The 16,421-nt window shown below is 38.9% G+C and overlaps 1 protein-coding gene across 5 annotated transcripts in view; it reads right to left on the reverse strand.

The window, feature by feature from the left end:
* The window catches only part of SPIDR (scaffold protein involved in DNA repair), a 205,366-nt gene that overhangs the window by 113,934 nt on the left and 75,011 nt on the right, over nucleotides 1-16,421 (reverse strand). For all 5 annotated transcript variants that reach the window (XR_012622636.1, XR_012622637.1, XM_074819713.1 and 2 more), the window contains exon 8: nucleotides 10,116-10,335. Coding sequence is in view for 3 of the 5 variants with exons in the window: in XM_074819713.1 (XP_074675814.1) it covers nucleotides 10,116-10,335 (220 nt within the window). In the remaining 2 variants the exon portion in view is untranslated. The remainder of the gene's footprint in view (nucleotides 1-10,115; nucleotides 10,336-16,421) is intronic.

A 16,421-nucleotide genomic window follows, 5' to 3' on the forward strand; every position in this document is an offset into this window, starting at 1 on the left:
ATTGGAAACTGAACTTCTGGAGACAAGTATCTCCCAGCAAAATTAAACAATCACCTCATGCACAACTTCTCAAACCACAAGGCATAAGAGTCAGCCAAAAGGAGTCTGCAAAAAGACAAAGAAAACACTGGGCAGCTTATTTATTTTTGTGTGACAGATGGAAGGTAAGAAATATTTGGGAAGATAATAAAGAACTATCCTATTCTATATGAAAAGTTTTCAAATAATTTGAAGAACAACTATTATATACCTATACTGTAAATCTAGGCTCCTTTAAGCTGACAAACATTGCAAGTTCCAGCAACAGTCCATATCAATAAAATTTATCTCTTCCTCAATCTGTACATTCACAATGCATAAAATAGTACCAGCCCTATTAAATTAATATTTATGACAAGCTCAGGGAACCAGAAGACAAGCAATACTTGCTAAGGCACAAATGCAATGTACAAGTCTCACATAGTTGCAGTGCCCACGTTTCTCAAAAATCACTTGGAGGAGTGATTTGTTTCCAATAAATACAAAAGGCAGACATGCTGTGCCATGCTGGGAAGACAAATAAAAACACAAATACAATCAATGCAACTTATGGATTTATATCGAATCTGAAGTGTTTTCAACTTCAGTGCTTTCAGTGTGTTGTAGCATGCAGCATTCTAATAGATGAGTAGTTAAGTTACGATCTACAATGTCTGTCCCAACAATACTTCAGAGATGGCAAAAAGGGGTCTTTCTTCACAGCCTCAGTTCAAATTACAAAGTATTAGCTGAAGGTGCTGACAGACTTGAGTTTGCATTAACAGATGTGCTGTGAACAGCAGCAGCAGCAGCAGCTTCAAGGTGGACATAAGTCCTCTCTTCTACACCAGCCAAGATCCATGGAGACTGACTATGGACAATGATTCCCAGGAAGACTATGCAAAGCCCATCATCATGATCTGCTGTACAACAAATACACACCACATATTAAAAAAATAAAAATCCAAGACTTAAGAAAGGGGGAGATAAAGAACCATCAAAATCAGAAACATCTACAGAAATGTTCACTTAAGCTTCTTAACTTTTATCAAGGTCTCTCCTTGATACAGATATAATGACAACAGATACAGTTTCAGGAGTCCAAAGAGGTTAAAGAGAAGAAAAAAACAAAAAACCACACACACAAAACCTCCCTTCCCACATACTGCCAAGTATGATTTTTTTGGAGCCACATCAGTGATTTGGCTTTCAAAACACACAGTGAATCCCTCAAAGGTAAAATCAATGGTTGCACACCATTTCTAATGTCATGGATACCATTCTGATACTTCTGCTGGGAGAAACTTGGTCTGCCAGAAGGCCGTACTGGGACAGTAACAAGAGGAGTACTTTTTCAAGACATCTCAAGAAGCTGTCAAAGGAACCTACCACTCAGGGAGAAGTAATACATTGCAATCTGCGTGGTTAATGTTGACTCAGAAGATTGGTAGGAAGAGAAGCTTCATCAAACACACAAAAGACTGCACTGAATGTTTCACAGCTGAACTGCTTTATATACCATAGTACATTCTTGCTGCCAAAAATACATAAAACCACGGGTATTTTTTCCATGAGGTTTTACTGAAAGGAAAGCAATCTGCCTGGCAGAAGTAACAGCAAAATTTGTTCCCCTCCTACCCCCTGTGCACCCACCCCCCAGGATAGCAGAGATGTTTTAAATACTGCATTTTGGGTAGCAACATACCAAATTTTTCAAATATTTGAAAGCAACATTCCCTTTTTGAAATACTTGGGGGTTTAATTATTATTTCTGCTAGTCTAGTAGTTAACTTTTGCTTACCTACACTTAAATATGACGTTCAAGGAGGAGTCTGAGAAAGCATACCTTCATGTTGAAGGGACTTGCCAGACATGACAGTTTGGTAAACTCACACTTTATCCATCTCTTTGCCCGTAGAAAATTGCATAAGGACACAAACATGCTTAGCATGAAAACCCACTGTGGTATTAAATATCCAGCATATTCAAAGCCCAACATAACTGCATACAGAACTGCATGTAAAAATTTTACTGTAACTACACACCTACTGTTAGAGTAGCAAATCACACCTGCTAAAGAGAATGGCACTTGACTTTAAAAATTCTTTCTCCAATATGAGTTATGGAAATACATCTATTTCACAAAGTGAAAGTGCTGAACAGCAATCCAACAAGAAGAAATCATGATTTTTCAAAATGTAAATTTTAAAAAAAGATTAGATGATTACTGATAAACATTTAAACAAACCCATTCAACACAGTCAAAACTTGCTCTTTAGTGGTTAAACTACTGCAGGAATTTTGGCACATAGTCTTTTTACAAATTAAGTATTGTTTTACACGTCCCAAATGTGTTAGTCATAAGCATTAGCAGAGGAATACAAATCACAACTTTTTAATAACCCTGCAGTAATTCTGAATTTGTTCATCTGAACTTATTTAGCTTGTTTTTCCTTCATGACTGGATAAAGCAGACTGCAGGATTTTGTGCAGTGCCAGGTCTTGGCTCCATCAGTTGCTCATTAAACAAGATCTGGAATTTAGCATTGGATTGAATGCACATGGGAACTCATGCGAAGCTGCTCGTATATCATTGATAGCTCCGTTGCTAACACAGAGTTTATCCAAGACTGTACATTTTTCGTTGACTTGAACAAAGCTGTTCGCCATCCTCTGTTTTTGACGTCAGTGGACAACTACCCACTAACAGTATCTGTCACTACAAAATGCTTGGAATTTCCTCACTTATAAAAGCTGGAAAGTTTCAAGTACAGACCTTTCATTAAAAAAAAAGTACACATTATTAGATTTTCAGGATGAGAATATTTTGTGATTATTAGGATGGGACATTTTCATTCTCACTGAATATTTTTTCCAACAACTTTCAAACATAAACAGCAGCACTGAACATAAGGAATGGATGTTTAAAAACATAATTTTCTTCTTCTGTTCCTAAAACCCATGGACTTGAATGTATGCTAATTCCTCAACACGTAAGCACCACAGTGAGGTGATTAAGATTTTTCCCATTAACTGGACACTCCAATCATTCCAGTAGGATCAATGTTGGACGGTATCTAGTATTTAAGAAAAATGTAAAAAACCACCCCTCCAGCATAAAACAGGCTATTTACATTCACTGCCTCTTTTCTACACTTTCTTTATTCTTACAAGTGAAACAGCCTTTATTGAAGAAAGTCATCCTGATGGAGGCTCCCTCCACAGCACAGAATTACCTCCTGAGACCCACACACAGTGCTGTTAGGCAAGCTTCATGCAGGCTGCCTGGATAGCCCTCGCTGCTCGTGTAAGCCCGGAGCATAACAACTGACTGCACGTACCCAATTCAGACATCCATCTGGACAGGGAGATGTATTCTACCCCTGCTGGAGGTTTCTGTGCCGACAACAGTGCATTTCAACCTTGATCTAAAAACCAAGCTGCTGCTTCGCAAACATACCACTCACTTCTGACCCATCTGATTTGGCTGAAAGCAAACAAACATATCAACAAAACCCAGCACTTCATTGGTACAATACAGTGGAAAGTCCCCCTTTTCAGCGTGTCAAGATACCATCAGCTATTAGCGCAGAGACAGACAGTCATGTTTAAAAATCTAGTTTTAATCTTCTACAGAACTCTGGATTTACTATCTTGATGCTTCCATCTTCCCCAAATGTGTTTCCATTCTTTTCTCCATGGAAAACCCCTTTCATAGAGAGCAGTTCTTTCATCTTTATTTTTCAGGGTACTAATAATTTATGTATGACATTCGTATAATACATCTATCTATGCCATAGTTATAAAAATAAACAAGTCTATCTCACTGTAAAAGCATGATCATGTTACAGTGTTTATTAGACATAGCCCATATCCGAAATACCTGGCATCTGTTGCTTCAAATGGTTGTGACAAATCACAGAAATGGCATAAATGACTTGTTCTCCTCTTGTAATCAAAGCTTTGTAATTCTGTGTTTTTCTAATTACGTCATCCATCTATGAAGGAACGTAATTATTCATTGATTTGATTACTAAGAAATGGTGTTATTTTGATTTTCTACATGCAAGGTGAACAAACACAAATACTACTAATGGCTTATCTCTTTAGTTCTAGAGACAAAATAGGATATACCTGAGCAGCTCTACAGAGCTCTCCCTTTACATGAAAGGATGGACAAAAAAATCAAATTTACTTTTAAAAATAGAATGAGTAAAATCCTAAGGACTACCCTGTCAAAATGGATAAAGCAACAGAAATATTGAAGACATTATATTAAAGCTTGTTAGAGACAACTTTCAGGTCACAAAAAGTATATGTATTCCTACTCTCAAAAGACTCTTTTGAAGTGATTGCACTAGGAAAGGTATATCCTAACACTTGCAAGAAACCTGTGGCTGCTTCAGCTTCTTCTGAAAGGAGCTTCAATTTTCACAACTGCATGATCTCTGAGAAGCAATTCCAAGCAGATGATATGATCTGATCTTTGGCTCCAAGGCCATTCCCGTATGTACTTTAGTAATAGTGCCCACACTGGCTTTACAGCTCTGAAGCTTTGTAGAATTTTATCTTCTGAGTGAGCCTCGTCCCTCTTATCAGGGTTCTCCCACTCTGCTATTGTAACATCTTCAAAGAAAGAATGTAAAGGCAGAGCTAACATCTTTCCGATGGGAGGGATCTGCCTTTTGTATGTGTATATATATATTTAGAAATGCTTAGATTTCATCAAAGGAAGATGGTGAACATAGATCAGTTTTGTCCAACTGATCAATCATGCATTCAAAGAACCTGCCTCTCTGGAATAAGTAGAGAAACTGAATTTATGCAAGATGTTCCATACATGTCTTTAATTTGTATTTGTATTTTGCTTTTATGGAATGAGAAAATTTTAAAGGATATAGATGCTTTCCTTCTTACAAAGCAGCAGCAGGTCATTTCTGCTTTTCATTAATAAATGAAGCCCAAGATCCTACTTTCACATGATCTTTCTTGTGATAGGGAAGTATTCCGTAACAATGTTCTTAAATGCTTCCCTTGACTGGTGAGAGCAACAGTGATAAAAAGTCTCTATCTTCATCAGGTGGAAGGCAAACCCTCTTTAACACCAGTCACACTAGTTCAAAACACCTATTTCATGTTAGCTGCCCGTGTTGGTAATGTTATTGCTCACCAAGATTATGCAATGTAAGACAGTATATTAAGACAATTCAAAAATCACAGTAACATACCCATTTATGATAAGTCCTGTTGTTGAGTCAGCAAAACAGCCTACAGCACATCCAGGATAATTCTAAAGTAGAATACATAAGTCCACAAAGATAGACTGCTTCCCATATATAAACTTGCTCAGAGCTTGCTTGAATGCTTCTACAGCAACTTCCATCACTGGCCCACCTTAAACAACTTGAGATACAAGGTTTCATCACCGTACATCAGCTGATCTGCAGCAATGTTTTGTATGAGCTCTTCATGGCAGTAAATAATTCAAACTCTTCTAAACCCCTTTCATTGAGGAGAGACTGAATCTAGTGTAATGCAAGCAGAAATGAGAAGTCCACATTAAACACTTTCACCAGGCACTGGAACACTTTCAAAGCTGAGTAATTATGATTCCCTGTGGTTTCATAGGTTAAGAGAAACTGAAGAACAACTTTGAAGTTGCTTGTTGATGTCACAGAGTTAAGTGTTTTATATACTTACCATATTGAGTTCCTAAAATAAACTCTTCTTTTTTTTTTTTTTTTCCTAAAGCACAGAGAAGTTGCATAGGGAATAGTGGCTATCCAGCCAAGGATCCTGTCTTCTGCAGTGCAGACAGCCTATGTTTACAGGCAATGTAAGAACACAACACGAAGTGGTTCTGTCCCTTTCATATCATCCCAGCCCTCCAGTTAGCAGCAGCATGCGAACCTCCTGAACTAGAGGTTTCATACCAGACCATCACATTCAACAGGTGTGGATCAATCTCTGAGCCTGTCCAAATCAAACCTGATTTGTGATTTATATTACTATTGCCAACAACTGTATTAATATCAACATGCTTCTAGTATTTTAACTTCAGAAATACATGAAAAACATTTCAAAGTTGTTGAATTTAATGGCAAGGAAAAGCATTCTGGTCTGCACCATTTTTTTCAGGTTAATTTATCTTGAATATTGAACAGCAGGCCTATCTACAAGCAGGAGGCAGGAGTATCTGAAGGAAACTATCTATCCTCAAGCCTTGTTGCCAGCAGAAGAATGAATCCTGAAGTATCTAAAAATAGCAACTCTTACGACTTTCTCTGTTAGATATGGTAAATTATTTTACAATTAAACAAACAAAAAAAACCCCAGGTATTGAAGCCATAAAATCACCACCAGTGGAATCAGGAAGCCTTTGTTCCCATTCTCTCACATCTTTGCAGTATCAAGCAGTTTTCATTTTTTGCTGGATATGTATTTCTTCGAAGTGAATAGTCTTAGTAATCAATTTAATTACACTCAGTAATATGCTCTTCCAGCTGTTAAAAACATTTAATGATTCAGATTCCGTTTGTAAAAATTATGAGTGTTCATTTAAAATCTTTATCCAAGAAATTGCTCAGGTACTGCAAAGACAACCAAAGGCAAGCCTATGCAGGCAGAGGCAGGCAGGGTGAGTTCTTCTGCCTGTTGTGTTCCCAGCTGGCCAGAAACAAAGCAGTTCCAGCTCAAAACATGCAACCATTTTCATGTGATGTATCCAAGTTAATAGTCTTTATTTAGATACAACACTGCAATAATACTTCTATGTAGACTCAAGATTGGAGCAGGCTCCCATCAGACGGCTCAGAGGCCAGGCAGCTGAGCTCCTTCCTCCACCAGACATGCTGGTTTGAAAATGTTAATCGGCCTGCTGGGATTGCTTTCCCTATAGCAAGCGACAATTCTCACATGAAATCCCTTTCATTCAAGACTGTATATATTTACTGTAAGACACTAGACCCGAAGAAATCCATATCCAGTTATAAAGAAATCAGGACTCAGTCCTGCAAATTCTTACTCTGACACAAAGCTCCTCTGAAAGTTAGTGGGACCACTCTCATGAGCAATGTCCAGGTTGATAAGATTCTTATCTCATGTCAACATTTTATTTTTTCAATTAAATTGCTTGTACTCTAGTGCTGAAGTATCATGGGATTCTGTATGCAAAGAAATACCAACAAATACATCAACAAATCTCTAAACACTGCTTCCCAAAGTATTTATGATAGTTTACTGCCAGAGACGTTTCACATACCAAGCTGTGCACTGAGTTCACAATACACACAAATACAGTTATGAAAGCAAAGCCTAATTTTACAGAGGCTCCAAAAATGATGCATTCAAATTTTGCTCATGAATAGTCACATAAAGAAGCCAGCAGCCTCTGTGTCTGCACCTACTTGCTCAGCTGCCTGGTCAGAAAGCACAAAGCAAAGTCAGAACATAATTCTGGGGTGTTACTTTAAAGATACTGGGAAATTCTACTCTCAGGACGTTACTTTACAGCAGCAGAAGCAGTCCACTTATAAATCAGCCCATCTCATCCCATTCTGCCTTACCATACAAGTATCTCAAGATACAGTATGACAAGGCACAGTGTGCTGAGTGTCCCAAATACACGCAGGTCATTCAAGGATTGTCTCCCCTTGCATCTACTTCTTCTTTTGTTCCCTTTTGCTTATGACTGGTCATACCAATAAGATATGTAAATATGGTTATTTCACCATGTCAGGATTACATTTAGTTAATTCATTTTTATACTAGTCACACATGTGAATCTACAGGAAAGCGTTTTAACACAAACAGTATTTGTTTTTAACAACAGAAGTACAAATCCAATGCAGAGTAACAGAAACTACATTTCAGCATTCAGAGCTCTCATGTAAGAGTTTAACAGAATAGAAGCTTGGAAATGTGACAGAGGAAACTTCCATTAAGTGTACAAGTCCAATTTCCAATTAATGTAAACTAAAAGTGCCAAATAATAATCTAAAACAAAAACATCCTTCATCCTCCCCACTCCCCGCCTCCAGTAGATTTAGTTTAACAGTATCCAGCCCAACTTTCTTTTGACTTTTGGTTGAGTAAACAGAGACAACTGACATTAACATATTTCCAAAACAATAGAAAATAGGACTAGAGATGAGATATAATGCAGTTTTGCCACTACTGACTAATGTCTTTATACAGTGCCTTGAGACCCTCATAGGTAAGGATAACTCCAACAACACAGACATATCCCCTGTCCAAACACAGTAGTTTTATGAAATAAATTTTTGCTTACATGAAAAGCACATCCTACTAAAAAAAAAAACAAAAGCAAATAAAAAGTGCTATTTCTGGGAAGACAGACAGCTGTGAATTTTTCTCAAGAAATCTCAGTTTACATACATATAGGAATGAGTTTTAAGTCCAGAACATCTTAGAATTTAAACAAACAAGAAGACTACACTAGTACAGTTACAGATGCTTGTAGTCTGGAAAGGATCATATCAGTGCAGAGTTACATCTTCCCAAAGCAGACGTGGAATAAGCTGAAGCAGTCTGGGACTTACACATGCTAAGCATACTGACAGGAACCGTTCAGGAAAAGAAAAAATGGGGGGGAAAAAAGCTGAATCGTCCCTTAACTGAAACAGTTTTGTTTTGTTGGCAGAAAAATCTTTCTGTAGGTTAAGGTCTATACAGAAAGATACATCAACATAAATGCAATGCCTTGTGGTTTAAAAACAACAGAGGAAACCCGAAGAGAAAAATGGAACTAAGATGGAAGTTTGCAGGAGCGAGAAACAAGAAGAAAACAGAGGGAAACAAGAGCAAATGTAAAGCATGAAAAGAAGCTTGTTGAAGGAAAGGGTAAACAAGAACAAACAGTACGTTAGGGGTGGAAGAAAAAAAAAAAAGCAGTGACATTTCATATCAGACTAAGACTTAATTAATATTCATCTGTATTTCCCTTAGCTACCGATCTATTTACATCTAAACTATCAATAGTTGTATCTGTAGCCATAATAAGCCACAGATTAAGTATCTTCCCTCAATTTTTGAATCACCTCCAAAAAGAGTTAAACAACGTTTTAGAAGGGAAAGAAATTACAAATTGGGGAACCCAAAAAAGATTTGCAGCTATCAGTGAAGATAAAAACCAGATATGGACCTTTGCAAAACAGGAAAAAGTATTTTGCAAAAGGATATGGTCAAACACTAGAGACAGGACTCTACTGCAGCTGGAGCCTTAAACTCAGGTAATGAATGCTGAAATACATAAGAAGAAAAGTATTTCCTCTTTTATAATTTGGGTGGAGAAGAGTGAAAAGAGGAGTAATATTCCCACTTCAAAGTTCTCTTGAATTTTTATGAAGAGTAGACTTTCCAATCTACAGCTACCAACAACCAGCTGCTTTACAAGAAATCTCATCAATTTATGCTACCCCTTAAAATCAGGAAAGTAATCCAATTTAGAAAAAAATCACAAATGCAGACCAAACATTTTGAAGAATTCCAGAAAGGGTTGCGCTGAAGAGGCATTTGGGGAACTGAAAACACTGACAGCAGCAGCAATGAGGAACTACCAAAAAGGTGTCTACCAATTCCTTAAGAATAGTGTGAATCTCTCATTTCTTTTTTTTTTCTCCATTCTGTTAGCTGCATGTTGTTTTTGCTGAATGCTATACAGCTAATACAGACTTTCCACTGAAACATTAAACCCATATTCACAGTCAAAGATGAGCATTCCTGAACTACTTTGCTACCAGAAAGTATGCACTTTATTGGCCTTATCATTGATAAGACATTGCTCAGGCCTTTCTATCGCTCTGAACATGAAAATATTAAGTGAAAACAAAACTGAAGCCCTGAGCAACACTAGCGGCATTATGATACACATTTAGTTGTTATCTGAGCTATCTTCAAGGTATCTGTCAAAGTCTCTCCAGTTGCCAGACACAGATGACCACAAGAGAGCCCTGCTCCCCTGCCCCCCCTCCCCCCACCACCTTCAAGGTCTTTCCTACAACAACACAGCCAGCATTCTACCAACTCCGCTTTGCTCTGCAGCGCTACGGCAAGCGTGGCCAGTTCTCCCTACTCACCATGGAGGGTAGATGTGGATGACATCCTGTGGCCTGCTCTTCAGGTGAGCTGCTGTTTCTCTTGTAAACAGGACTTTGAGTATTGGTTCTCCTGCACTGATGACAGCATCCTCCGATGAAAGAGTAGCAGGAGACTGTTCCAGTTGCTGGCAGATGGCAATTTGTATTGTACACTCCTCAAACATTTCCAAGATCTTCACAATTAGGACACCAGATTTATCTGGAAAGTAAATTAAAAAGAAAAATAAAAATGCGTCTGGAGGAGAAAGAAATGCTGGCATTCTGAAGATGTGCATCCCTCTGCAGATCTGTCCAACTGTGAAAAATCTACATGTGAGTAGAATACATTGCCCCACCAGAAGACATGTTGAGGTTTTCTGGTAATTTTTCTTTTCTTTAGAGATACTATTAACTGTGGAGACAAAAGCCTACCTGCACTTCTTCAAACACCAATGAAATCACAAACTGCTTACAAGAAGCCCTCTCCCACCACACTTGAACTTTTTAATCTTGCAACTCATTCACTTTGTTCAGTCTTTTTTTTTAATTAGATACTGCCCAAAATAAATTTATTTAAAACCAGAATAATCACAGTGTGTTAAAAGTGAATCTGTGTTTGCCCTCCCTAACCTTTCTCACAGCAACAGTTGTCAGGGACCAAGTTAGAAGAGCACATGTTAGGTACAAAGCATCTAAAAGCTGGTGATTCACATTTAGAGGCAAATGTGGAGAAAGAGGGAGTAAGATAGATGCACTGCCTGAAAATAATTATTGCAAAACCGATAACCCATTTTATCAGTAGGCAATCAGGATACAGAAGGCTGTCTTGTTTTAGAGCAACATGAACAGATACCAGCACCCCCACAGTTCGATTCTAAGCACTTTTGTCTGTGCTAAACAAGAAGCAACTTTGCACTGAAATTAAATTACTTCTACGTCCCTTTGCAGCTGACACCAGGGCAACAGCTATTCAGACAGACCTGTGTCTGTGCTGTAAGATTATGTAAGATTTCCTCTCTTTTTCAACTAACCCCACTCAGATTTGCACTCCAGTTACTGAGGGGAGAATTGTTAGCTACCTGCCGAATGCTATGAGTTGTTAGTGGGGAAAGACTGGGTGCCATAGGACAGGGGCAGCAGAGCTCCAATGCTGCCCATTTTGATTCACAAGTTGTGTTGGGAAAAACACAGCATCCCAAGAAAAACAGCTGATATAAATTATTGTCTTCCCACAGCAAAGAAGCAGCAGTGGAGGAACTGTGAACGTGATACTGGGACTTAATGGCAGAGCTGTACTAGTTATTTGTTTGTTTATTTTAAGGCCCATTTCACAATTGTAATGCCTTTCCTTTGGAAAATAAGTCAAAATATTTTAGTTTCAGTTTATGAGAAACTTCAAAAAAAATTAACCCAACCCTCAAGAAACCCAAACCAAAGAAACTGGGCCCTAAAACCTTTCAGGTTTATTAAATAAAGTTAAATTCTACAAAAAAAGAAAATATTTTGTCCCTGTTTTGTATTCCCCAGTCTTTATTACATTTTATACTGAATCTGAAATAAAGTAATTTTGAAATATAAAACCGAAATGTTCTCAAAACCACTTTTATGTGAACCAAATTTTCATCACATGCAAAATGCTTCTGCAAAGTGTTCTGTTTCTCATGAAATCCAGCAGGATAAACGGTTCCACCAGAAAGTCCCCCAAATGATGTACATAAGCCATTTCTGTCCAAGCCATCACAGCTTGACCTCCTTTTTCAGATCTGAGAAGCAGAAGTAGGAGAACCGATCCTTTCTGCCAAGTTCTTTGAGATTGGCTGAGGAAGAGAGATGGTTGTCACCGCTATTACTCCTCACCACTGTCACCTTCTCAGGGAAAGCTGTAACACCACAGTGTCACTCCAAATACTCACTGCACTGTGTTAAGGTCTGTTTATATGCAAACTTCTACTAAGTGTGAGCGTGGACTAGTTTTCTATGCCTAAAGGCAAGGACTTAGAATATTCACACTTGAATTCTGTTTTGCCTGACTAGCTGCAGTTGTGGTCCTCTGCAACCCCAAGTCATGTGGCACGCATAAACAAATTCTCCCAACCACAAAAATTCTCAGCCTTCAAAGTAACTGAGCATTTACCTCTCCCCTCCAGACATACTGCACAATTTGCATTTTCACCCACTCTAAAAAACAAGTCACAAAAAAAAAAAAAAAAATCAACCTCAGTTTTGAAACACACCAACAATTTATTTAAAAAAAAGGTATTAAGACAGCTCGTAAGACTGTTCATCACTTCCAAACTTCACATTTCTTATGTGCAGAATTTTAAGACAATTCTTACTGGTCAGCAGCGTATATGTTAGCTGATAAAGCAGGTTGAAGACAGTTAATGACAACCCAATAAGATTTTTCTTTTAAATACCTCTGACTATAAAACAGTTTAAATACTGGATAAATCAAGAACTGTATCTATATGAAAGCTTCTAACAGACATTGGAGGAAAACACCATACCAAGGTACCAGTCTCTTGCAAGCCAGTCTTAAAGTTGGCACAAACACTGGGAGCTGATACTAAATGAAGCCGAATGCTTCTACATTAAAAGCAGCACAATGTCAACAACTAGCCAAGTCTCACACTTGGCACACATGCACATTCTACAGAACCACAATCTATTTGTTTATTTAGATGCACACAGATAGTTTAATTACTCAGAAATTGTTATTACTGCTGCTAATAGAATGCTCTCTTGAACAACATGGCAAAACACTTTGGATTCCTGGCATGTGATGAAACACTAAAGTTCAGAACATAGCTTCTTCTTTAATTCATTTGGCTCTTGTATTGTTACGTCAATCAAAAATAAATCAAACATATGTGGCTTCATGTTGAAAGGAGAATCTGTGGGTGAGGAGATGGGCTGGATCACAGCAATTTCTATGGTTTCCAGAGAAGTTTACTTGTTTGCTCATCTGTGTGAAAAGCTTACTTTAAGTTTTTGCAATGTTCTCTTTCACCTTGGATAATTCACAGAAGTTCTCACTTGCTAAAGTCCTTGTTCACTTTATTTCACTTGCAAAGCAGAATTACATCCCAAGAAATTCAAACCTGCAGATGTGCAGGTTTCATGGCAATACCCAGTAACCTTAAACAAGAATACCTTACAATAATATGTATTTTAAAAGGTGCAAACAATAACTGTGCTGCAATCCTGCCCATTCCTACAATGCGTATTCCTTCATTTCCCATTTTACTGTCTAGAGCACTTATAAATCTCGTTCTTCAGTGTTAGTTTTTAACAAAATCAATGAGCTAATCCAGCCAATTGCAAAGCCACCAAAGCACATCGGCAGATACTAGGGAGAGGAAAGAACAAGTGATGGAAAGAAGGGAGGTAGGACAGGAAGGGACCAAAGGAGGATGGTTCTTTTCAGTGACAGCCCAACCAGGATGAATTAAGCCAGTTTCAAACACTGTCCAGTTACTTCTTTTCCCCTACGGTGCCCAGGCTGTGCTGTCCCTGAGACACTCCTTCAGCACACAGGAGGGACGGGCAAGATGAAGTCACTGAACAGATATGGGTTGTTCAAGCTGTGAAGTCCACAGGCACATTTGATAGCATAAGCAGTACATCTATTCTACAACTCTTGACCAGACTCTCTCTCATCTTTTTTGAGCCTCAGCATCGCAATGGATAGACATCACACTACGGTAATGAAAACATGGGTCAGAGCATGCCTAGTGTTATCTTTCAACCACCAATTCTAGGCATAACACTGTACAGTGGAGGGACCCTGAGAAAGAGAGGAGTAAGAACTGCAGGTACCTATGGAATGCTTGTGTTAAAAAACTTCAGTTTACTTACTTGAAGGTAACCTTTATTCTCCCACTGAAAGACAAGTCCATATGCACACTCACAGAGAGTGACCATACTGCTGTCTGGATCCGTTCAGAAATCTTCCATTCAAACAGCAATTTGAGGACTGCCTAACAAAGCTTGCCTTTGGTGCCAGAGGTCTCTCCAACAGTGCAATGCTCGAGGGAGATAAAGATGGAAACCCAGGTAACTGCCTGATCGGTGTCAGACACAGGTACATTTCTCAGCAAAGCCCTGGGCAGTCTGAGCCTGGGTTTCAGAGGGCTGCTGCAGCTCAGCGGTCCTGGAACACAGTCTAGCATGGTCAGCTGCTCCTTCCAGGACCTCTCCGTAGTCTTCATACATAATCAGCTTCATACATAAGTCAGCGAAATCATCCACTGACACAGACTCAAGGATCATTTGAAAGATCTGGCCCCATGAATATAAACAGAGGGCTTATTCATCCCAGGGGCATGAAGTATAAATTCAATCCCTGATAAACAAGGCTTGAGGTGCGAGGAAGAAAGAAAGGCAGTGATAAATATCACTGAGTGTGAATTTTGAAGAGGCATTTGGGATGTACAATATGCCTCCTCTGAAGACCACCATTTAAAAGGAAGGTAAATCAGCCACCAGGGCCCTTAATGCTCCCTCACTTTAACAGAATTTTCTGTAAGAAAAACCTTCACAAAGACATGCAGCAACATGCTGGCTACTAGTGATTCAAAATGTTGATCACAGAAGGGCCATAGTACAAGAAAAATCAGGTACCAGTGATGAGCTGGGTTAGTCTCCACCCGTAAAGGTCACATCTGCCCTTTGCACTGGTGTGGTAAGTGCTACCCACTGGAAGACAACAGACAAAAATCACTGCTAGATGGACTGTGATCAAACAAATTAATTCCTCCAGACCTCACAAGAGGTCCAGAATGAGTGAAGCCAGCAGGAAAGACTGACTGGTGGGAAAAACAAGCCATTTAAGCAGGGAAGTATCTCTGGTGAACTCTCTGTGATTGACAAGAACCTCCCTCACCTCCCAGTCAAGAAACAAGAAGCTCTGACAAAAGCCATCCAGCAGCCCTGCCATGAGGCAGCTGGATGGGCAGATTTAGCACCACCCCATCAGCATACACAGGAGCCACATCTTCAGGCTCCTCAGAGGTAGATAGATGAAGAAATGCTGATCCAAACTTAGGCAAATGGGACATCAACCTCTCACTGCTACTGTTAGCAGAACCTTTGAAATCACAGGGATTTGCTGTTTTTGGCAACAGCAGTAATGGAACAAACCTGGCAAAGACCGTGGGCATAATTTCCGAAAAAGCCTGATGCTTCACAATTGTGTGATCAAAACAGGTCTATATTGTATGGATGGGTTCAGAAAAATAACCAGTAACTTCTCGGTAGGAGAAAAAAAAATATTTAGAACTACTAAGATGACAGACACTAGTTCTGGTTCAGAAAGTCCCTGAGTCAAGAGATCTTTGGGAGATTGTTGGGAGAATACTTCGAGGAAATATCATCAAGTGTTAGCTCTGTTATAATTTTTCCTAGCCATTTTGGTAGCTCTTGTCACTGCCAGAAACGGGATCTTAAGGTAGAGGAACTTTTGGTTTAACCACCTAGCAGATCTGCTCTTCCATCCATAGTTAATTATTTAATTCCAGGAGACCTCTGGGATGTCAGTCTCTCACCCCAACTTGCAACCCAGACAAGAAGTAGCTCAATTAATCCACAAAAATATTTCAAGTGCGTGGGAGATGAAGAAGCACATTTCACACTGAATGCATCAGCTTCCCTGTTAGTTCCTTTCATTTCTGTTTATTATTTCAGTACATAGGGTGATGCTGCCCTTCAGTCATATACCATGTCATATGCCATGACATCAAAACATGTTTTGACACAGTTCTTTGCAGATGTTCTGCATTACTCTGCATTCCAGGATGGTTAAAAAGAAAAAAAAAAAAAAAGTAAAAAGAAGTTCCCCGTTCATTTGGGCACCACAGACCCTGAGATCTTGAGCCTTCTGAAAACTTCAGCATGACTCTACAGTCTCTGGCAGAGTGAAGGCCCTTAATCTTCAGACCTAACAAAGTAGCTTCACAGCAGATGCATATATTTATGTCACATCACTACTGAATGTACATGGTCATGGATGATGCACTGGCCATGCCAAAGGCAGCCTAGGAGGGAGGCTAAGCAGAAAGCCAGTCTGCTCTGACTCTTAACAAAAAGCAGTTTGGAGAGAAGAAAAGGAAAAACACTGAGGAGCACAATTTTAAAGAAAAAATGTTCAGACATTCTGGCTTCATTGCCTGAAATACAACTCTAAAGTTTGTTTTAACTCTGTAACTACCAATAAGGAAGACAAATGAGGAGAAAAATATAGAAACCATGATCTCTTGGGGACTGCATATTTTAGGTTTCTCTTGCTACACAGTGACAGAAAACTGA

The sequence above is a fragment of the Strix aluco genome, chromosome 1 (assembly GCF_031877795.1).
Source record: "Strix aluco isolate bStrAlu1 chromosome 1, bStrAlu1.hap1, whole genome shotgun sequence".
NCBI classification, from domain to species: Eukaryota; Metazoa; Chordata; class Aves; order Strigiformes; family Strigidae; genus Strix; species Strix aluco.